This window comes from Triturus cristatus, chromosome 3_1, assembly GCF_964204655.1.
Source record: "Triturus cristatus chromosome 3_1, aTriCri1.1, whole genome shotgun sequence".
In the NCBI taxonomy this organism is placed as follows: domain Eukaryota; kingdom Metazoa; phylum Chordata; class Amphibia; order Caudata; family Salamandridae; genus Triturus; species Triturus cristatus.
The window spans coordinates 560,728,043-560,752,928 of record NC_140583.1 but is presented as its reverse complement, the minus strand read 5'-3'; the positions used below and the strand labels follow the sequence as shown (position 1 = coordinate 560,752,928).

Genomic DNA, 24,886 nt, shown 5'->3' with positions numbered 1-24,886 from the left:
ATCTTTGTTCAAATTCCCTGTGATTAAAGCCATTATGGAAGGCTTAGAAAATGTAATACCACCCAGAATACCTCCAGCACCGATATGGAATCTCAACATTGTACTTACAAGACTCATGGGTCCTCCCTTTGAGCCATTTCACAATTGTCCCTTACAGTTCCTTTAATGGAAAGTTACCTTCCTCATTGCAATCACTTCATTAAGGAGAGTTGGTGAGCTACAGGCATTAACTTTAGAAGAACCCTTCTTTCAGCTTCATAAAGATAGGGTAGTTCTTCGCACTAACCCAAAATTCATCCCTAAAGTGGTTTCTACTTTTCATCTTAACCAATCAATTGAGTTACCTGTGTTCTTCCCTCAACCTGATTCTGGAGCAGAACGAGCTCTTCACATACTTTGTCAGAAGAGCGTTACTGTATTATATCAAAAGGTCAAACTATTTTTGTAAAACAAAGCAACTGTTTGTTGCATTTGCACCACCTCACATGGGCAATCCTATCCCTTAATCTGGCATTTCAAGATGGATTGTTAAATGAATTCAAGCTTGCTATGCAAAGCGAAAAGAACTTTATCTATACCCCCTACAGCACATTCCACTCACAAAATGGGGGCATCCATGGCCTTTTTAGGTAAAATTTCCCATAGCTGACATATGTAAAGCATCAACATGGTCTACACCACACACATTTACCAAACACTATTGTGTGGATGTGTTAGCATGACAACAAGCCAATGTAGGGCAAGCAGTGCTAAAAACACTTTTTCAGACAACTGCATCATCTACTGGTTAGCCACCGCTTTGGCGGAATACTGCTATATAGTTTTTGCAAAGCATGTGTATTCACAGCACACATGCCTTGAACGGATTATGTTACTTACCTAGTAAGCATCTGTTCTTGGCATGTAGAGCTGTAGATTCACATGCACCCTCCCACCTCCCCAGTCACCTGTAGTTGTTGCAGTTCTCCTTATTTACATTATATACGCATGGACATCTCTTTACTACACTCACTTACTCAGTTCTCACCCTCTTATGGGTAAACAATCTAACAATGGAGTTGATGCCCATGCGTACTATCACCGAGAGGAGGAGTCACCTTACCTCGTGACTTTAAAGACTTCTTCGAAGAAAAACAACTTGCAAAAATGTGGACCCAACACGAGATGGTAGGGTTATGTGAATCTACAGCTTTACATGCCAAGAACAGATGCTTGCTGGGTAAGTAACATAATGCTTACCCTGCGGGTGCAGAAAACTGCTGTACATTCCTGTTGCGCCCACAATGCACTGTATGTAAAATGACTGCATGTCTTTTATTGGGCTTCCTCTGAGGAGGTCAGGGCATTTTGTTGCTTTAGGTCGATATGCACCAGTTCCCTAGTGGGTTTATTCCTCATTGTGGAGCGATCCTAGAGAGCCACCCCTGAGGTCCAGCGGTTTTTCTTGGGTTTTCTTGCTCATCCTGAACGGTTTCTTGGGTTATCTATGACATGCTTTTCACTGCATGATCACAACCTCACCTTTCAGTCATTAGACATTTCTGCTTTAGTATTGACAATTTATTCTTATAATGAGTTTTCTTTGACATCCTTATCTTCTTGAATATCTAAATTTTACAATAAATTGAAAGCATGACCTGCACTCATAACTTTGTTTCTAACCTTGAAGCCGTCTCTATCTTTGCAGAGGATGTCCCTCGGGAGACGTTGATGCATTTTGCTGTGAGGCTGGATCTTTTGGGACTGGCGTGGTTTCTGTTACAGCATCCAGGAGGACGAGAGTCTCTCAGCGTACATAACAACGAAGGAGCTACCCCTGTAAGCCTTGCCCTGGAGAGAGGGTTTCAGAAACTATATCAGCTTTTGACAGAGTAAGAGACTGTGTTTTTATATTTCATGTTGTAAATTGCAGCTCTTAACAATTTGTAATAAATTAAGGCCAGACTTTTTTATGATTTTGCTTTGAGTCTCATTCACAATCGAAAGGACACTGCCTAAGCATTCAAGTCAGCGCATATCACTTTATGCATTATGTATTCCAATTTTGAATAAATGTAACTATTTATTTTTTGGGGAAAAACAAAGTAATTTTTTACAGAACTTCTAATTATTTTTAATACATATTAAATAAAAATAAATATTTAACTTGTCGGAGGGATTGTTAATAAATCATTGACTAAATTGAACAATATATTATTTTTTTTTGTAAGCTATAAAGCATTTAGTAAGAGAAACAAAAAGAACACAGAAGCTTCAGATTAAAATACAATTGTCCAAACATGGCAATTTGAAGCATTTCGCAAAATAGATAAAGAGAAAGCAAAAAAAGTGGGCCAGGGTTGTAATAGTAAGAAAGAGCAAGTGGAGTGGCTGAAAATGGAGTTTGGAAGGAGAGTGTCATGGGCAAGTGTGTAGGAAAAGACCCTGGAGTAGATTAGATAACAGCAGAAGACAAGTCAGTGGAGAATAGAGGTATTAACAAATATAAAAAGAAAATTGAAGAATAAAAGGGAAACCGCTCCAGCGTGGTCATGAACATGTAATGTCTCTTTCCTGGTCATAGTCTGTATTGGGAGTCAGCCTCAATAGATAGTCTCTGAGAAGCTGCCATAAGCCCCTTGGTTGTGAAGTCAGGTGTTGCAGTGTGGCATAAATTTCACTATTAGTATCACAATAGGACAGATTATGCAACCAAGCTGCTTCACTAGGATATATGCTGCTTCCCCAATAGAAGGCCACCTATCGTTTGGCTAGCAACAGTGCAATAGGCGTAAAACATGATGCCCACAGGTAATGGTTTTACATATCCAAAGAGGGTCAATAGTGGGTTGGGAGTAAATGTTTGCTCTGTCATGCGAGATAATACAGAATGGACAGTTTCCCAGAAAGTGAGTATCGGAGCACAGTTTCAAGCTAGGTGAACAAAATAAGCATGTTCTGCTGCGCATTTGGGACAGTAGTGTGATCTAGTCAGATCTAGTTTGGCCAATGCTTTGGGTGTGGCGTAGGCACGATGTAGGTATTAAAAGTGTAGCCATTTGTGAAAGTGATTATTGGAAATCAGTTTGGTTTGTCCGCAGCAGTAGTACCTTGGTTTATCGGGAAGGAATTATCCCAAATCTTCCTCCCAATCATCCCTCGCCTTTTCCATCCCGATTGGTCTAATTTGTAGGGAAGTATGATATAGGCGGGATATCAAGAGAGAATGGTCTAGGGTGGTAATAGTTAATGTGAGGGAGAAAGTTCTGTGGCTCTGAGGGGTAAGAAGGAAGGGTGGTGCGTAAAATGCTCTGTAAGCTGTGTAGAAGGAACCTGTCCATGTGTTGTGTTATGGCCCTCTGTCAGAGCAGAGATGGATTGCAGGGTAGAGTTTTTTAATAGGTCTCCCATCGTCTGTAGGTGATGTTATTAGCGTGGGATGGGTTACGCTCTTCCGAGTCAGTGGAAGCCAAGGGTTTTTGGAAAGAGAGATATGTGGGTAATATAAAGTATTATAACCCACATTTTGGAGGAGCTTGGTCCATGCCCAGTGTTTGGTGGGGAGCGTCTGTATCTCCGCTCGGTTTCTAGTTAAGCCCTGGGGAATTATTGCGGAGAGGGTTAAAGGAAGAGCTTGCGTCCATTCCAGCTTTAGGTATTGCAGTCTAGCATCAGGATGATGCCAGAAATAAGCAAAATGCGCTTGAGCTACTAGTTAATAAAGGTATAGTCTGGAATGCTAAAGCCTCCACAGTCATAGGGGAGTGTTAGAGAGCTCCAACTAATCAGAGGACGCTGCCCGTCCATATGAGGTATGTGAGTAGACTGCACAGATTATCCAAAAAAGTTTGGTCAGAGCAAAAGGGATGTTGAGAACTAAGTATAAAAATCTCTGAAGGACCACCAGCTTGAATATGGCAATCCTCCCCACTACTGACAATGGCAGTTAAATCCACCGCTCGACATGGGTAGAAAGTTTATCGACCGCTGGTCTGTAATTACATCAAATTATTTTGAAACTATCCCTGTGTAAGTAGACACCACGATACTTTAGAGGGTCTTCGCACTATTGTAGAGGGTAGTCGACAGTACAAGTGATTGTAGCGTCCATCAATGGAAAGAGTTCCGACTTACCCCAATTAATGGACAAGCCAGAGCGAGTTTCAAATCGAACCACCTCTCTGATTAGAGGAGGAAGGTTAGTTGCAGGGGCTTGGGCAAATAGCAAGATGTCCACATATAAAGAGGCTAATTGCAGGCCCCAATGGAACCGGTGCCTCTGATCCAAATGCCTCTCCAAGAATTGTTTGGACTAGAGGGTCCATGGAAATAATAAATAGCAGGGGAGAAAGTGGGCAGCCTTGTCCGGTGCCACGTGTTAAGGGCAAATGTTCAGAAAGTGCAATATTAACTTAAAGGCATGCTCACGGGCAGTATATAACAGAGTGATTAGCTTGCGGAAACCCTTTGAGACCCCAAATTTCGTTAGGCTGGCATATAAAAAGGACCGTTCAAGAGAATCAAATAGCTTTTCAGCATCTGAGAGCACAGCTACTGCTGGGAGATCAGGAGAGATTTGATTGATGACCACAAACACCGTGCGAGGAATAATTGAGGTAGAGCGACGAGGGACATATCCGAATTGCAGAGGAGAGATGATACTGTCCATTAAAAAAAGAGAGGAGCATAGCAATAACCTTGGCTAGCATTTTATTGTCCTGATTAAGTAACATCAAAGATCTGTGCATAGTGCAGCGATAAGGGCGTTTTCCAGGTTTTAGCAGTAGAGCAATGACAGCTTCTCATAGGGTAAGAGGAAAAATGCCCAGCTCCATTAATTCAGCATACACTTCAAGCAAGTAGGGGACCAAAATCGTCTTATAGGCCTTATAAAAGTCACACATGACAACTAATCCAGGGGCCTTAGAGCTCTCAGGGCCGCTTTAGCTTGGGATATTTCCTCACGTTTAATGGGTGGGGGGCATGGTGGGGGGGTTTGACGCCAAAAGTTTCTGCTGGCCATTTTCCAGTCATACCATAGACATCTCTGATAAGTAATCCACTAGTGTGGTTTCAGAGATGTCTTTGCGTGACATATAAAGTTGCTTATAATAGTCAGTGAATGTATTTAAAATGGTTGTATTATCAGCAACCATTATGCCATCTCCCAATTGTAGACCAGTTACATAGGAGGTTTGATAGGGTAGGCATAGTAAACAGGACAGCTTGCGTCCAGGTCTTTCTCCCTCCCCCTGTATCTACGTGCCCTAGCGTATTTGCCTAAGTAGGCCAGCTCACTGGCAGCCAGGTCACGGCAGACCTGTAACACGGATCTTGTATATAATGGTGCATGAGGTGTGGGGGGGCATGCTCTGGCTGTCTAGGTCGTGTAACCTTTGCTTTACCTTCCTTGAATCGTTTCTGATACCATGAAGAACTCCTGCATGTTAAACAATGGTAACCCCTGATGTAAACTTTGAAGGCCTCCGACATTTCATTGCGAAGGTCAGTACGGATACCTCCTCTTGTAATGCGTTAGCGAAGAAGCGCCATGTCGAGACCGGTGGGCTGGAAAATGGGATTTGTAGGGAAGCTGTGACTAGGGAGCGGTCTGATAGTGTACAAGGTTTGTGGGAAATGTCAGTGAGCCATAGGAGCACTTCTGGGGAGAAGTACCAATGATTTCTACAGGTCCATACATTACGTGGGGCAGAGTAATAAGTGTAGTCCCTATTGTGTGGGTACTGGGAGCGCCAGGCATCTGTGAGATGGAAAAGTATCAAGCAGGACTGTTCGGGCTTGCAAGGCTCGTGGTTTAACGCCAGACAAGCCAATGGAGTCAAGAGGAGGATGGGAAGTAATATCAAAATTCCCCCTAGAATTATATGATCAGCTTGGAATCGACTCATGTGAGTGGAAAGCTCAAGAAAGCACTTAGAGTCCACATTAGGGGCATACACATTACCCAACAGTACAGACCTACCAGTAAGTACTCCAGAGCCTAAAAGTTATTGACCCCCAGGATCAGCAGTCACGTAACAACTAATAATGGGGATGCATCTATGGATCAATGTGCAATCCCCCTGGGAGTAGGAGCTATACTAGGTAAAGAAGTGATCCGTGGAACAAGATGAAGCATAAGAACATGTGGCACGAGGCGCCAGGTGTGTTTCTTGCAGGTAGACCAGCATAACTCCATGTCTATTTAGGCTAGGACCTGATTCCCTTTGCACTGGTTGTTTAAACCCCTGGTGTTCGAAGTCATACAGGAAAGAGAAAGTGAACAATCAGTCTTAGTCAGTGGCATTATTTAAAGAGCAATAAGTGTATGAAGAAACAATAGCATATGTGATGGTCATGATGTAAACAACAGTGCATCCTCTGTGAGAAGAAAAAGCAGATCATCACGAAAGGAGATTTAACATAGCGGAGTAAAGAAACACCGGTGAATCCCAACAATTCCCCAACAAACCAAAGACTTAAGCAGGGCGGTGTACAACTTGGGATGTGGCAACGCTCGGAGAGGGGAGTCACCATAATGCAGAGAGGGTCTGTCATAATGTTAGATCTGCCAGCCAGAGATATTAACATACGATGCAGCTCGTGTATAGTTCTCTTTCACATCAGACCATGATGAGGGAGTCAAAGCAATTTGACGAAAATGGCGCTAGACCAGGGAGTTGTCCAGTCGAGGAAGTATTCTGCTGGTCAGGTGGCGATGGGGCTGGGGAGCCACCCGATGAGTGGCTCCCTGGCGAAGTAGCATTGCTTGTAGAAAAGTGCGGCATCCACTGGTGACTCATAGACATGCTATTTGCCATTAAGTTGAATTCTCAACCATTCCTGGTATAGCGTGGCATAGCGCAAACCACATTTCTGTGGTGTTCGCTCGACATCAGAGTAATTATGGCGCACCTCCTGCACAATTTGTTTGAATACTAGATAGAGCTATAGGTTAATGCCTTGAGATTGTAGTGTCCCCTTCTCCCAGGCCAAACGCAGGGCCGTATCTCGGTCCCGGTAATTCAGTGACTGGGCAATAGTGAGGTGTGAAGACATCCCCAGGATCGGATGTGGACCAGGGGATCCATGGGCTCTCTCAACAACAAAAGTGACGGTGAACATTTCTCTGCCAGACAGCTTCACCAATAGGTTTTCAACACAAGTGGCCATACGCCTGGTGTTGGTAGTTTCTGCCACTCCTTCAATGCGAATATTGTTGCAGCAAGATCGCACCTCTAAATCTTCTATTTTAGCAGCTATCACTTTCAGAAGGTGTTCTTCTATAGCCTGAAGTGGTCCTTGGAGATCCCACGGTGACATGGTCCGTGGGTGAGTCCAAGGACGGGGCTACGGTATACACGGTCTCTGCTACACACTCTGGCAGGCTATAAGACCCCCTACCTTGTGTGCCGAGCAGATATGGTTTTGAACACGGCCTGTGACCTAGACCTTGTTCCGATACTGGGCCGCAGCCGTGACGGCCGGAGACGACACCCTAACCTATTTGGGGTTGGACCAAGACGTCTGGCCTTGCCTCAACATGCGGGTGGTTGCGGCATCCGACAGGTGGCTTAAGCTCACGGCATCCGACAGGGTGGCTTAAGCTCACGGCATCCGACAGGGTGGCTTAAGCTCACAGGATTAGCAGACACTGGACTGGGGCTGCAGGAGACATGAAGATGGCAGGATGGCGCCAGCAGGCAGAAATATGTAGGCTCCCCGGAGCTTCAATGCCGTGGGGTCATCTTGGTCAAATTTTATTTGTTAATACAATTTTAGATTAATAGCGCTGTACTTGCATTTTGTTCTAGGTTTTAAAAGTATCATTATTATTTTTTTTTAAACAATTTTATTAACATTTCGTGTATCATAACAGTACCTTTTAGTACAGTAGTCGTTCAAGGTGCATATACAAAGCAGAAACATTTTACATACATTTTCATGCTTTTTGTAAACAGCAGATGCTATTCCAACCCGGTTATTGAGATTAATAATCGAACCATAACATCCTACAATCATTGTATGCAAAAGTATGTTCATTCACTGATGTCTGACCCAGACTCATCCCGCGGGGGCTCACAAATATTTCCCCTGTAGGCATTCCACTTCCCCCATATCCGTGTCCATTTTTTGGGGCACCCCTGGTGAGTGTATACTGACTTCTCTGCCACCATTGCCATGTCGTTGCACCATTGATTGAGGGTAGGGTTAAGTCTGGACCCCCAACGCTGTGTAATTTTTTGTTTCGCCACTGTCATGTAGTAAAACACACAAGATGATGGACGGAGTGTTGCACATTGGCAAACCATTCACCCCCAGTCACAGATCTGGGTTTAATCCATTGTTATTTTGCTCACCACGCCACCCCAGTTCAGACATGGCCATATGCAAATCAGTCTTGACCCTGTGCCTCATGGGAACAGTCCAGCCCGAACTGCCAAGCCATGTCTTCCCTGGACCGGAATCAAGCATCCTAGGACCGGTTTCGGGGTTTCACCCCTCTTCCTCCAGGATAGCTTGACTCCAGTGGCGTAGTGAGCACAGGACCCACGTCTGGGCATACCCTTCCCACATAGGGCGAACAGTAAAACACACAAGATGATGGACGGAATGTTGCACATTGGCAAACGATTCACCCCCAGTCACAGATCTGGGTTTAATCCATCGTTATTTTGCTCACCACGCCACCACAGTTCAGACACGGCCATATGCAAATCAGTCTTGACCCTGTGCCTCATGGGAACAGTCCAGCCCGAACTGCCAAGCCATGTCTTCCCTGGACCGGAATCAAGCATCCTAGGACCGGTTTCGGGGTTTCACCCCTCTTCAGCCAGGATAGCTTGACTCCAGTGGCGTAGTGAGCATGGGACCCACGTCTGGGCATAACCTTCCCACATAGGGCGAACAGTAAAACACACAAGATGATGGATGGAATGTTGCACATTGGCAAACCATTCACCCCCAGTCACAGATCTGGGTTTAATCCATCGTTATTTTGCTCACCACGCCACCCCTGTTCAGACATGGCCATATGCAAATCAGTCTTGACCCTGTGCCTCATGGGAACAGTCCAGCCCGAACTGCCAAGCCATGTCTTCCCTGGACCGGAATCAAGTATCCTAGGACCGGTTTCGCCAAGTGTTACCCAGTCCTGATCTGTGTTGTTTAAATCTGTAGGCTCCCAGATATTGAGAAGACAACATTTTGGTTGTGGGAGAACCGTGACTGTCGTGACTTGTGAAAGCGTGAACATATCTTACCATAATTTATGAAACTAAAATCCTTTACTTTTTTCTGTTAAGTTTAATAAACTTTTTTATTCCCTGGTGGCAAAGACCTGTACATACTTGTAAAAAGTTACTATTAGTAACTTGACACTTGTAAATTCAATAGGAAAGGTGTTTGCACGTGTACCTCGGTGAGCAGTAGAGCAGCAAAGCATTTCATCATGCGAACTATCTGACACACATAGAAAAAGGTTTTACAATGAAAGCAAAATCATATGAAGTGGCTTTACATTTTGAACTTCCTAATAGATACAGTGGGAAAAGGAGCTTAGCATTGACTTCCATGCCAAATACCTGTGGTAGGTGCTTTACACTGAACAGTTGATTCAGCAGGAAGGCAAATCCATGGCAAAAGCCATAGAGACTTGACATTTAGAAATATTTGACAAATGAAGTAGCAACGTATTTCACATGATCAAGTCTCCGAGGAATCAAATATGAAGGGGTTTAGTGTTTGTGTGTGTGTGTGTATATCTATATATAGAGATATATATCAGTGCAATCTCATTTCCAACACCTTACCAGCAAACGTCGAAATAAAAAATGTAGAAAAAAGAAAGTGCCACAGCAATCCATCTGCACTGTGAATCACTCTTCTAATTTGCTTTTACAGTGGTGCTGGTATGGGCGACGCGTTTCGGCAAACAGCCTTCCACAGGACCATGATATATGTAATATAAATCTGCCAAAATAGTTTTTGGACTGAAATAACATGGTCCTGTTTGTTTTTGTTAAAGCCTACAGGCTTGCTTTATTGATGATTAAATGTGACTTCAAAAAGATTGCTATGGTGTTCAATAAGTTTATATAGGACCATTGCTGGTTCTTATGATTCAATCCTGCTGGTATATAGAGTGTCACATGGTACTTCACAGATAACAGGGACAGAATAGATTTATAGGGTTAGTTGCAACTTTTGATATGTTTTTATGGTACTTTAATATGCATCATATTAGCATATTACAATTACAGTACAATTTAAAATTTAACCTCAAATTGTGTAAACATTAATTAATATTTAGTTGTGTGTGCATTAAAGTATATTTCCTTTTTAAAGAAAACCAATGACTGGAAAATATTTGTTGAGTGTTAATGGCGTTCATTGTTATGTTCTGAAGATCCTGCCTATAGCACATCCCTGAGCCAGGCTTTGGCTGTTCTTCCTAGTTCCCTTTCCAGACAATTGCTAATGGGGCACCTGGCCTCCAATTTAAGGGCCTTGAGTACAGAGGTCCTAAGACATAAGAGGTGAAAGACCCCCTTTGACATAACTGTGGCCAGTAGTACAAGACTTTCCTGGAATCTCCAGGTCCACATTCTCCAAATTCTATAGAACGGGTTTACAGTGTGAACTCCGACAGATACAGTAGTAAGGTGAACTCCTTGATAAACACCATGAGAGGCAGCTTCACATTGTAAACCATCTGGTAAACGCAAGGTATTTTACAATGTAAACTGTAACAAATGCAGTAGTGAGGGGATTTAGATTGTGAACCCTTTGTACATACAAAAGGAAGTGGATTTCTGCTGTGTACCCCTTGCCAAACACTAAATGAAGGAGTTTTATATTATGATCTATATGACTAATTCAATAGAAGGTGTTTTTCAATGCCAATGCAAACTCTTAGGATAAACACCGTAAGGCAAGACTTGACAATGCAAACTCTCCGACAAATACATTAGGACCAGGTACTACATTTTGAACTCTGCAAAATCAAGCAGAAAGTAGATTTCAAATGTCCTCTCTGACACTGGAACGCTGACACCGGAAAATGCTCGATATCTTCAAAAGGGAAATTCATGTCAGTGTATACTTTGTTTTCTTAAATGTTTGATGGTTTTACAAGGCAGAGACCACATGGTTATGATTGTTATGTTAAACTCAACAGGCTTGCTTTTTTTTTACTATTCAATTTTTTGACTAATGCAGTAGACCTTTCGTGTTAACAACTTGGGAAAGCCCGATTGTTTAACCTTATTGATTGCGAGCGTAGTTCACCCTACAACAAAGGGGCACCCAACTCTCCCTTACATTGTGCTGAGGCAACTATAAAGTATCAAGAAAGTTAGTGATATCGGTGGAAGACGGGATGGGGCAATTGCCATAAAGGTGTGTGCAATACCCCTGAACGGCCGTACCAATATCTACCTCAGTGGTACATCGAGTGTTATTAGATGTAAGCACCCCAAGAACAGGGGTAGGGGACAATGTACCCACTTTGTCACCCTCAGTATGTAATTTTTGCATATAGGTGTTATAATTTATTACCTGCAGGCGCTCTAAGAGGTCCAGGTAAGTAATGCAACAGCCTTGTAAACTTTCCACATGAGTAGCATTATGTACCGAGTCACATTCCAGTTACTCCAATCGTGTTTCAGTGCGCTTGAGGTCACTCAAAACAGTCTGCTGTGCCCGTGCCACTGTAAATATAGATACCCCCTGTATTTATCATTTTAAATTTGTATTTTGTATTTGTAATTGAATTTATAGGGCGCGCAGCTACCCACAAGGGGTCTCCCGGCGCCAGTAGACTTAATGATTACGCATCGCAGTTGTTAGTGAGAGAAGGTTTTAAGGTCTTTGCGGAATTTTAACAGAGATGGTTCGAGTTTCAGTGTAGCCGGAAGAGAATTCCACAACCTGGGGGCAACGCAGGAGAAAGAGCATCCGCCCATTCTCGTCAGTTTGAAGCGCGGAATTAGAAAGTTGCCATGAGCTGATGATCTGAGGAGGCGCGATGGAGAGTATTGTTGGGAAGGGCCTTGAGGTAACCTGGGCCGACCCTTGCTTGATTTTATGCAGAGAACAGAGGGCCTTGAATTTGACACGGTTAGCGATACGGAGCCAGTGAAGGTCTCCAAGAAAAGGGGAGATTGGAGATCTCCACGGGACCTTGCAGAGGAGGCGGGCGGCTGAGTTCTGTACAAGCTGAAGTCTCCGCTGAAGCTCCAGAGTAACTCCTAGGTAAAGCACATTGCCGTAGTCCAGGCGAGAGGTGATTAAAGCCTGGACCACCGAGCGTCTTGTCCATACTGGGAGCATCCATAACATTTTACGGAGCCACCCCAGGAAGGAGAAGCAAGTGGCTGCCACCTTAACCACTTGATGTCGCATGGAGAGCGACTCATCCAGGACAAAGCCAAGATTACGAACCTGGGTCACTGGAAGGGGTGGTGGGCCCTTTTCTGACGGCCAGTGTGCAGGGCTCCAGAGGTGCTTTTGCTTGCCCAGAATGAGCACCTCCGTCTTATCTCCGTTCAGTTTCAGGAGGTTCGCCTGCATCCACTCTGCCACTCTGCTAAGTCCTAGTTTAAGAGCAGATGGAGCGTTTGCTGCGGCTGAGGAGAGGGAAAAAAGAATCTGAGTGTCATCTGCGTATGAGTAGAGGAAGAGACCAGAGTCTTCCACGGTTGCTAGGGGTCTCACGTAGATATTAAAGAGCATAGGGCTCAGTGAAGACCCCTGCGGGACACCATACGCAGATGAGCGAACAGAGGAGGAAGAGCCGGAAGAAACAACCTGAAAAGTGCGGTGATTTAAGAAAGAGGCCAGCCAAGCAAGGGCAGGGCCAATCACTCCAGCCGTTCTCAGAGCTCTCAAAAGAATGGAGTGTGAGACCGTGTCGAATGCGGTGCTTAAATCTAAAAGAATAAGCGCCGCGGTCTCACCGTGATCAAGACGGGTGCGCAGGTTCTCGGTAACGCCCAGGAGGGTTGTTTCGGTGGAGAAGTGGGAGCGGAATCCCGATTGGGACGGATGTAAAAAACCTATAGTCTCCACATGAGATGTGAGATGTATGTTGATATGCCTCTCCAGGATTTTTGAGAACATAGGCAGCAAGGAGATGGGCCGTAAGTTGGCGAGCGTCTTGGGGTCTGCACCGTTTTTTTTTTAAAAGTGGCACTACCAAAGCTCTTTTCCATTCATCCGGGACTATAAATTCCCGCAATGAGGAATTCAGGAGCTCTCGAGTGATTAGTATAGCGTCAGGGGAAAGCTGGCGAAGGATGTTCATAGGAATTGGGTCCAGAGGGGAGCCTGAGTTGACCTTTGTTATGCAGGCGAGCAGCGAGTTGGAGTCTAGCAGGGGCCATTCAGGGATCTGTGTTTCCTGAGATTGCGGTCTCAGTGAGTCCAGAGTAGAGGGGTCGGGAGGGGATATGGGGGAGCCTCGGGACAGGGCATTGTAGATGGTTTCGACTTTGGATATAAAAAAGTCAGCAATTTCATTGCATTCCACTTCCCCTAGCGCAGGTGGAGTGGGGGCGGTATTTGAGCCAGCTAGCTTCTTGACCATAGAGAAGAGGGCTTTCGGCCGGTTAATGGCCTTTTCAATAGACTCTGAGACAAACAGGGCTTTTGCCTTTCGACAGGCTTGATGGTATTGCCTGAGTGCTGAACGATAGGTTAATTTGTCATTCAGGGCGTAGGTTTTTCGCCAAGATCTCTCCAGATGTTTGCATTCGGATTTAGTTACTTTCAGATCGTCCGTGAACCATGGGGCAGGGGCGAGATGCGGGATCGGTAGTCAAGGACGCGGCGGCAGATGGTGATTAATGTTAGAAGTTAACCAGTAGGATACTTCCTGAGCCAAAGAGGTGCACCCAAGATTGGTATCGGGGCAGGTGGCCATAAGCGAGGCGTTAAACGTTCAGCTTAGACCAGGCTCTATGGTTATTCCTAGTGCCAGGAAAAGGCATGCACTTTGTAGTATCAGCAGACAGAGTGAAATTAATGGCATAATGATCGGACCAATCGAGGGGGAGGGCAGGGGAGGTGCAGTCAAACAGAATATTGGAGATGACAGGATCAAGTAAATGGCCTGCCTGATGGGTAGGGCCTTGGTTGCGCAGTGTTAGGTTGATAGCCTCGCAGTCGGATAAAAACATTCTGCTTAGTCCGTTCTGCGAATCCTCTAGATGGAGATTTAGGTCTCCCAGGATGGTGAAATTCGCTGCCTTCATAGCATGGGGGGCTACACGCTCAGTGAATGAGGTTAGCCACTGTGTGGGCTTGTCAATGGGGGCGATAGATTAGAATGCCCGATAACGTCAGTCGAGGGGAAACTGCTATCTTGAATAGTGCGGCTTCACAGTTCGGGAAGGGAACTGCGTCCAGAGAGCAGGAGGTGAAGTCTTTAAAAATAATCGCTATCCCCCCACCTATCCCCGTGGCTCTGTCTTGCCGAACTATTACATATCCAGGTGGCAGGGCATTTGCCACGTCTGGGCCGGAGCTCGCATGGAGCCAGGTTTCCTTTAGGAACAGGGCATCTGGCTGGGTGGGAGTCAGTAGATCGAAGATGTGGTCTCTGTTTTTAGGCAGAGATCGACAGTTAATACTCCAGAACTTGTAGGGGAGGATTAATGGCGCTGAAGGTGCGATGTAGCAGGAATAAGCAAAGTTGCAATGTGGACATTTTGACGACGTTTTGAGCGAGCAATCAAGAGATATGCAGGAGGGAAGGGTATTGTTCAGGCGACGAAGCTCCTCAGAGGAGTAAGTGATTAAGCTGCAGGATGTCGGCTCAGAATGGGCAGAGTGTCGGGCCGCCGGGCGCAGACGGGCGCAGACGGGCTTGCCTTTGGCGCGCCCGCCCGCTGCGCGGCCGGGAAGTAGCGTGTGTTATATAGGGGTAGGAGAGGGTGGGACTCATCCCAGCACAGGTACGGTGAAAGACTCAACCCCCAGCGGCGGCAAGCCCTGCCTCCAACGCGTCAGATTCTAGTCGTCTGCGCGAGGGGCGGGCAATGAATGCGGCGGGGCAGGGTGAGTACGAAGCTTGTATTTTAAAAGACACAAATTACAAATTTTACAGTGCGCAAAAGAAATCATACAAGTTAAAAGTTCGTGGCTGTCTATCCTCCGGCTTCCGCCTCAGAGGAGTCGTAATCTCTAAATCCTCCCACTCTATCAGCTGAGATAAAGCGGTACCGGAATTTTCTGCAAAATAAGTGGTAATGACAGTTGCCAGAGCACCTTTAAATATAATATCATCTAATTGAAGAGGATGCAATCGTCAAGTCAAGAATGGGGTAGCAATGCAGCCCCAGGCTCACAGTAAGCTCTAGGTTTAACCCAGGTAAGTGGGGTCAGTAATCTGTGCTTGCATATGTATAGGACATAGGATATGGTCAAGCCGAACATGCATATTATGTATTTTGGAGTACAAGGAGGATTCCCTCATCCCTTAATTACATGCCCGCCATGCGTCAGACGCCGCCCAGTCATGCAACACTTTTGCCTGTTTGACCAAGACCGTGCTCTGGAGAGGGAGGTGGTAGCGATCGAGGTTTATCTCCAAGACAGCTTAAAAATCTTCTCTGACTAACCATGAGAGATGGGACCATTCAGCCAGCTCAGAAGACAAATGCATAAGGAAGAGATCTTGTTGTGTATTAGGGACATAGATACTGCCTAATACCAGTTGCTTACCATCTAGAGCCCCACGTACAAAGACCTATCGACTATTCACATCAACCTTCGAATCACTATCTTCAAACGGTACACCCACCCACACGAGCAAAGAGTTGACCCCTCCATTTCATGCAAAGTTTCATCGTCTCAGCAGAGGAAAGATGAGTTTCCTGTAAATAAACTATATGAGTCTTATGGTGATTCAGCTGGGACTGGATTCAGGGACATTTATAAGCCTATTCCCCTGACATTCCATGTTAAGAATTTATAGTTCCATTTAACAGTCGGCAGATGAGTAGAAAGCATGAGGCTTATCTAACTGGACCATATACCAAATAACCCAAGCTATAAGGAATATACAAGCACAACAACTGGCAAAAAAGAGAAAAACAACAGTACCCAAATACTCGGTCCAGCGAAGAACAATCGTTAAACAAAAACTGTAAAACCATATTAACAAAGTATAAACGCATGCAGCCGCTGTGGGGGGGAAGATTAACCAGGCCTTCATTGTGGGACACTGACGAGAGAAATTACAAAAAGCACAGAACTCACACAGAGCAGCACAGAAAACAAATCAAACTAGCACTGCACAATAATAGCATATATGGCAAGAGAGGGTAATTAGCTACATGAGCACCAGGTGGGCCTCACCACAGAAGAGCCAAGAAACTCTATCCTAAATGATAAGTGTAATAGATGTATCCGCAGTGTCGGATTACACTGTCTGCTGATTGTGGCATGATAGATGGGAAAAGAGCCATGCTGGCATTAAAATCTTAGTTGGAAGCATTGTTTCCTGAGGAACTAGAGTGAGACAAATTCGGTTGTGTCCTAATGGGAGATACTGTGGCGATCACAGCTCATCGACCCTCCAGTGCTTGCTAAGGAGAGGGGACTGCTCTGGAGGAAGGCAATCGGAGAACCCCACCCCGGCACTGCCGGGGAGGCCCTTGCCCATCTCCGGAAGATGGTTCTGGAGGAAGGGGACGATGGGCATTCAGGTAGTGCTTTTCTAACCAGTCCCAGACAGCTTCGGGGGTGTCAAAAAACCATGAACAACTTTCAAGTGAGATGTAAACATTAATGCTTAAGTAGGACCTTGTGACCGGATTTGTTTCTACGCAGCTAGAAAGGACACCCTCTGACTCTGGACAGCCAGAGTGTAGTCTGGGAAAATGGCCACGTTAGAATTATCCAGAACTATTAGTGCATTCTGTCTTGCCTTTTGTAACACCATGTCATGATCCCTAAAACTAAGAATGCGGGCCACAACAAGTCTTGGAGGTGCTCCCGGCGGGGGGCCAGGAGTTGGCACTCAATGCACCCTTTCAACTGCTACCGAGCAGAAATTCTCTGTGGGGCTACAGTGGTCATCAGCCAGTTTTTGATCAACAGCTTGGCATTAGGTCACTCCGTCCCTTTGGGGAGTCCAATAATGTGCACATTGTTGCGCCCTGCACATCCATATCAATCCTCCGCCCGAACATGCAAAATCTGTGGTTGGCCACGAAGATCATCCAGTGCAGCTATGTGAGCCATTTGTTGTGGAACCAAGGTGGATATTGTCGTTTTGGTGAACTTGATCCGGTAGGACAGGTTACTGTGATCATCTCTATTAATGCCCAAGTCTGCTGCCAGCGTACCAATGCGATGTTCAATAGCAACTGTTGAAGCATTGATTACTTGCAGGATTACATCAAGTTTATCCAGAGTGGGCCGAGTGCCGTTGGCGGAATGTAATCTTCTCCAGTTCGGGTCAATAAACCATCAGGCAGCCCATTGTGAGATTGAGAGTCTCCTCAACCTGGCGCCGGGCATGTAATCTTGGTGCAGCCCATATTAAAAAAGGGGGGGCTGAGGCAAGTAATGCAAGAGCACCGGGAATGACTATCAGCCAAGGAGGCATGCAGAGTCACAAGCAGCCAGGTCTCCTGTGAAGTGTGCCACATGCAACAGGTTTACGATGGGGTAGCACAGTTAATCCATGTGGGCAGTCAATGGAAATAATGCAGGACAGAAGAAGGAGGCCTCCGCAAAGCACTAGCTGCCTCATAAATCCAGAACAATCCCATTTCTTTAGAGGTCCAAATACAGCGCAGGATATTCAACAGATCGAAACATTGAAAGGAAAGTGGGGCATGAAACGCGTTCAGGGGCCATTCATTTGGAGTATAAGCTACAGTCAATGGTCCAGGTGAATGAGGGTGCTTGACATCAAGTCTTGTAGCCCAACTAAGTGTACTCCTGTTGCAAGGTGTGAGGGGATGGCTGAAGCACTGATCAGCTTGTTGCCCGTGTGCAGATTCTAGTCGGTGAACCCTGTATGCCAGGAGAGGGGCAGTGTAAATATAGTTGTAGGCAGAGTGCCATGCGGGGGGGGGAGTGAAGCTTGTGCTGTTCTTGTTGCGACAGCCCCCTTATGTCAGGAGGGGTCTCAGTGGAATTATTGCTGGAGTACAAGTGCCAAGGCTTGGGCGGAGCCTATTGGCAACCCTCCATACCAGGAGTGACCGCCGTGGTACGGACTAGCATGTGGTGAGGGCCTTCACCTTGGCTGGAAGAGGTACAGCAACCCCTTATGCCAGGAGGGGCTGCTGCTATCCAGGATTGCTGAGGATCCGGCCGTAGCCATAGAACTGTGAATTGTGTGACCCGTGGATTTCTAACGAGCATCAAAGACTGTGACGGAGGTGGATGCCGTGAGTGCATAGTCTCATCACTGGGATCCACTCTGCGAGCATCGGAATCCAATCTGGGAGCACCTCCGATCACTGCTGAAGACAGCCGCGTAAGCTCAGGGGAAAGAGCCTGCATACAGGGTGTCCCCGCCTCCCACATGCACCTCACCTTTCTATCCGGACACGAGGAGTGTGAGTGCCTGCAGTCAGGGTCCCGCTGAGACACTGCTTCCTCACTGCTGGAGTGGGTAAGACTATTGGGCACCGGGGGACTCACTGCTAAAGGCGCTGTGACACCATGCCACTTATGACTATTTTGCAAAGAGTCAGAGTGGACTCTTGAGCTAAGGCTTAATTGGGGGCATTCCTTTGATGCGGCCACCAGTGGATCGGCAATAACGCCTACCACATTACAAAGAGCAGCTGAGACAGGTATTTGTCAGCGGATAACCGTGACTTAAGGGGGGGAATGTTTTATTGTTCATATATGTTGTAATAATACTTTGAGTAGAGTTCGAAATAAAATACTTTTTAGTATAAAAAGTATTGGACTAAACATTCATTTATTGGCACTGCTGCACGCTCTTTGCATTATGAGTCGTGTTCGCTAACCTGGATTCACTACCCCATCCCCACCCCCACCCCGAGGGTGCCTAAGACTAAACAACCATAGCTACCACTGAGACATAAGAGCAGAAGGGGTACTTGGCCCAGTTGCTCCAGATTTATAGTAGGTCAGGCCCTAGGACATCAGAAGTAAAAGGCCTCAACTCCCACGTTTGGTCCCAGTAACCACTGAGTGCCCTGTGGCCCTTTGCAAGGGGTTCTGACAATGAATGATCTCCAGACTCTCTTGGTTCAGTCACCTTCGCCACCTTTTCCCCAGACAAACTGGTGTTGAGGATTAGGGTAGCTTTTTGCCAAAAATAGTGACTCCTTTTCACATTGGACAATCCATTACCTTCCCATCATTCATTGCTCCACCTCATTCCTCAAAAGAGTAGGAGAGGCTCCATCATTTGGAACACAAAAGAGCCTTGAGCTTTTGCACTGATCGAACCAGCAACCATCGGATGGACGATAAGCTTTTTATTTTTGTCTTGGGCACAGAAGGGTGAGGCGGTGCAGAAAAGGATGCTGTCAAGGTGTATCATTCTCCCCATTAAGGCTTGCAATGCATTGGCCAAGAAGGAGCCTCCGGAACGACTGAGTGCTCATTCCACCAGAAGAAGGCTTCTACCACTGCACTGGCACATGAAGTGCCTGTTCTTGATATCTGTCAGTGCAACGTGGCATCCATGCTTAAAATTCATGAAGCACTACTGCCTTGACAGTTAGGTCCGATGGGAAGGGCATTTTGCCTGTTCGATCCTGCAGTACCTTTTGGTCTCAGCACACGCCACAGACCCTCCATGTTTGGGAAGTACTGCTTTGGTATTTCTTCAATGGAGCATCTGCGGTTAAAAGCCTCCATCAGAAGAACAAATTACCTGCCTTCAGTAATGCTTTTTTCTGGTGGATTACCTACTAACCTTCTACCTATCTGTTCTGTGGAATAGTCCTTTTTAACCATCAAAAGGTCCCAAATTGGAGGTCTGCTCACCAAATACTGGCAGTTGTTTAAAAAAAAAAAAAAATTGTGGTCCGTGTCCTAGGGCGCTGAAAGAGCCAAGCAAGAATCTGACACCTACACGCAGGTGTGGCACTTATATGCAGATCCACGGTGTCATTTACGAGGCAGAAGATGGCAACGTGAAGCCTCACAGCACCACCAAGAGGTGTGCGGTAGCTCTGCTATGAAATTATCCTGATCCAGGCTAGCATCTTGGAAACATACTAATCGTGAGAAATGGGTGGTTAAAGTATCCACCAGAAAGAGCGTTACCAAAGGTAAGTAACTTGTCCTTTCCTGAATCTTACTCTGACTCATCTTATATATTTATCCTAATGATTTAATCAGCACTTGTAAAAGCTGTCGTGTTTGTCTCCCTCCCAGCCCATCCCCTTATTTTGTCAAAAGACCTAAAGTCTGCCTCTTCACCATTTGCACCTCTATGTTTCTGTTGAGTTAAACTGCTTGCCCCTTCATTTACTGTGTGCCACCCTTCACACTATCTTTTATTCGGCATCCTTACACCGATCCCTCGCCGTCGGCACTGCAGGTGGTATTCCAGCTTTGGAAACAATCCCTCCGCAAGATGGAGTGGTGGAGCAGACTGACGCGGGAGACCCCATTGTGGCACAATGGAGGACTACCGCAACTGGCTACACTAGCTGGCTTTCGTGGGTGGGATGACATAGGTATATCTACATTAGGGGATGTAATGCGGGTTTCAACCTTGAAATCTTTCCAAGATCTTTAAAAAGAATATAAAATGCCTCGAACCCAATTCTACAAGTATCTCGAATTTAGACACCCCATCTCCCTCAGCATTTCGGAGCTGTAGGCCCTCTATGAATTTAACCCCATCTAAGCCAATGTATTTATGGCTGATCTGAACGAGCACAAAATTACAAAAATATATCAATCCCTTGTGACTAATAGTTCCACCACACTAGACAAACTTAGGGAGGCAAGGGTTATCGATCTCTGCCAGTTGGATGGGAAGAGGCGCTGGCTTCCCCATGTGGGGCGGCAGCTGTTCCCGGCTATGCCTTATACAATTTAAGTATTTACACCGGGTTTACTACACCAGGCAAGGCTATGGAGGGCAGGCTTGGTATCATCTCCTGTTTGTGTGGACAGGAGGAAAGGTCCCTCATTCACACAATATGGCACTGTATGGCACTCGCAAACTTCTGGCAATGGGTCATGGCGTGCCTGGCGGAAGTCCTGGGGTGGGATGTCCCTTTGTCACCAAGACTGGCAATTTTACACATCACGGAGGGTATTGGTGGCAATATCTATAAACTGCACTTACTGATGCTGGGGCTTACCCTGGCCAAAAGAGATATTGCGAGGCTTTGGAAGGCACCTGCCCCACCATCGTTGACCGCTTGGAAAAAGGGGCTAGATTTCTGTATGGGCTTGGAGATACCGATATTCAAGGCCTGGAGTTGCTCGCAAAAGCACCCCAAAATCTGGAAGAGATGGGTGGACTACCAGGGCCTATACCTGGAGCCAGTGCCTCAGAAAGGAATACATAAATTACCATTGACACTGGGAGTTACCGGGTAGTGGAGGGGGTGGTATATGGTTAAATTGTGGTGGCGAGGTAATTTGTGTGCGAGGAGATGCAGTAGTGGATCAGCGCAAAGAGCTTGGGTTCAAAATTTTCATGTTATGTTTTATATTATTCTTATTTTTGAGAAATGCAAACGAATTGTCAACATCAATATTATTTGATGTACGATATGGCGGCTGCCTCCCGCACTGCATGTGACTATTGACACAATAAAATTTGTTTATTAAAAAAAGCACAAAGTGCCAATCAGCCTGTGCATCTGACCATGATGGAGCGTGGGTCAGATATACAGGTTGTATTTGGAAAGTTACCTTCACACTTGCAAACTTTCAGGGAATGGAGAATCTTGAGTCTTCAGTGGGGCAGGGCAGCAGGCTGGATCTGAAGATGGTTCATCGACGATGAGTTGATGAAGAATGAGGTCTCGGTGAAGCTGTAGAAGGCGGGTTAAGCTCAGTGTGGGAAAAGTCTGAAGTTTGCATCCTGGAAGTTATTGACATTGATCGGATGCCTCTCAGAGTTGGAACCTGTGAAGCTTTCTACCATCATACTTTCTCTTTTCTGGAAGTGAGATTTCCTCGGCAGGGCAAGGCTGCCGGCTGTAGCCAAGCAAGGTTTGACGTCATTGAATGGCAGTCTGTCAGTCCACTGAAACTGATTTACTGCTGTGGAGAATAACGTAGCTGGATCGGTGGGGAAGTCAGACCCACCGGTGATGCACCCTTGGTGTATCGGCTCGCAGTTTAGTCCTGGTCCCTTCTCCAGACAAAAAAGTCCCAGATATTTAGCTGTAGGCTGATGGAGTACACTCTGACACAATCCAAGGGATTCAGGGCCTCAGGAACAGCATTTGGGGGTTCAGGATTCACTCTAGTAGAACCCACCATTAGAGTTGAGGGCAGATCCAGTTGAAAGTGGTCAGTTGGGCTCTGCCAGGTAAGGCGACTTCTTGCAGCTTTTGTGTACTTGTCAGTTACCCGGTTAGCCAGTTGACCCTTAAAGTCAACTCCTTTGTTCTGGGTGCAGGTCCAACCTTTTAGGTCTCCTCACAGGTCCCAACAGCAGGTGCAGTCCTTCTTCTGTTTTCCACAGGTCTATTAGCGTTTTGAAAAGGGTGCCCAGGGGCACCACATTCATGCCTTGTACAAGCCTGTGAGTGGAGGAGACTTGTAGCCCCTCCCTAACCAGGGTTAACCTTAACTACTTTTGTAGCTGTTCCTGTTTGACATACTGCAAGCAGTCTCGCAGTGCCCCTCACTGCCAATATCCAATATGACAGAACTTTTCTTCCCTATGCAGAAATCCAGTGGCCACCCTAAAGGTGTGGCCTGGGAAATGAGCAACCCCTCCTCCGTTGTCACTCAAAACTGGTTCTGGAGCAGCTCCTCTCCCAATGGGAGTGGTGCCTGCTGACTAGAGGGACAAAATAAAAGGCAGGTGTTAGCTCTATCTGCCTGTATCAGGGCTGGCCTCTTTGAAGTTAATTAAATTCCTGAGCACTGCTCAGATGGTCATCTTGTCAGAGGAGCAGCACCTCCCCATACCCAAGGCCTTTGTCTCACCTGTGGGAGCAGGTTCACAACTCAAATGGGTTATTCAGCTTCTGGTTGACATTGGCAGCTCATGAAAAAGGGGTGTCTGGACGCTATAGGCAGGTAAAAGTCGACTTCTATAAAGTACTTGTTGTAAAATATGTATTACAAATCCAACTTTATCAGTGAATTGGGCTTTTAATAAATATTTTATAAATTTCAAGAATGAACTTTGTGGATGGCTCTTAAATGTAACATTGTATCCCAGTGCTTTCCTGTGGAGCAACTAGCCCTACTACATTGAAAATAGCTTTTAGGGCCTTGTCCTACTTTAAAATAACATGCACCCTACCTCGTGGGCGTATATAGCAAGGGTGACTTATTAATATTTCAAACGGGGTTTAGGCCTGTCATAAAGGGTTATTGTGGCTGGTTGGGTTTGCAGATTTACAGGTGCACAGACTACAATGGTAGACCTGTAGTAATGTTTTGCACTACTACTTTGTGTTGGCACAATGTGTGCTGCAGTCCGCTATGGACATTTAACCTACAGGCTCTGGGTACACTTTGTACCTTATACCAGGAACTTAAATATAAGTTAAATATGCCAATTAGGAGTATAGTCAATTGTGACATGTTTTAGAAATCAGACCAAACACACTTGGGCCTGGTTAGCAGGGTAATAGTGCACAGTCAAAAAATACAGCAGCATCAGTCAAAGAAAAAATTTAGGGTGATCATGCAAAAAGAGGCATTTTCCTACATCTACATGCAAGGCACTTAATTGTCTTTACTTTCTTTTATTGTTCTTCATCAATGCCTGATATTGGCTCATGCCTTTCGTATGCAGTTTAATAAATAAAATGTCTTTAAAAAAACGATGTGTGGTATAAAATGTTTTATGAGAGAAAAGTGTTTTTTGGTTAACTGTACCTACTGAAATAACCTAATTAGTATACATTGTGAATGACTTATATACAGGTCTTCAGTGGAAGTAAGTAACCATATATTCAGTTTTCTGTTGTATCAGGAGTGTTTTGACAAACTTTGATCTTTTTGTGCCCTTGGATCAACAGACTCCATTTACTTTATAAACATACATTGTTTTTGTTAAGGCAAATCTAGTGTAATTGTACCCATTTTTACTTTAACCTTTACAATCTGAGTGGAAATATTAACATTGACCCAAATAATTAGGTTTTGCTTCCTGGCTCCTAATCAAATGATGTATCTGGTTCAGTAAGAGAGTGATCAAGGACTCTTTTCCATTGTATTTTGTCCTCAGTTACCTGCTATTGTAACAGATCGGAGCTATACCTCTAATAGGAGGATAATCTCACTGCATTCGTAGTAGTAATATTTTAATTTGCAGAAATTTCAAGCTATTTCTGAAAGTGGTAAAGTGCTCATGTGTGCTACACTACCATTTTGTGAATACTGCTCTAAAAATCAAACCTTAATGAAGATGCAGAGTTTGAACATGCAGTTTTTAATAATTGGTTCACTGGCTGTCTGCCCTTCTGCTATAATCTGTTTGGTAATCCTCCGAGTCCTGAGATTAGGAGACCACTTAAAGTAAATGTACTGGGTTTTTTCGTGTCTCTATGCTCAATCTCTCGGTTGACAATCAAAGAATAGTAAACAAACCTTTTTATTGCAAGTATATCCCACAGAAATAAAGAAAATAAGTCTTGACCTCAACGGGGCTGTGTCGTGCTTAAATTTAATTAAAAAAACACATTTACTGATGCTCCCTTGTTTATAGGTCTCACCTAGCGACGCAGTGCATGCGCTGCTCGCC

The 24,886-nt window shown here is 45.3% G+C and overlaps 1 protein-coding gene across 12 annotated transcripts in view; it reads left to right on the top strand.

The window, feature by feature from the left end:
• AKAP13 (A-kinase anchoring protein 13) overlaps window positions 1-24,886 on the top strand; it is a 1,236,163-nt gene that overhangs the window by 342,358 nt on the left and 868,919 nt on the right. For all 12 annotated transcript variants that reach the window (XM_085644487.1, XM_085644486.1, XM_085644483.1 and 9 more), the window contains exon 6: window positions 1,688-1,871. In XM_085644487.1, coding sequence (XP_085500613.1) covers window positions 1,688-1,871 — 184 coding nt within the window. The remainder of the gene's footprint in view (window positions 1-1,687; window positions 1,872-24,886) is intronic.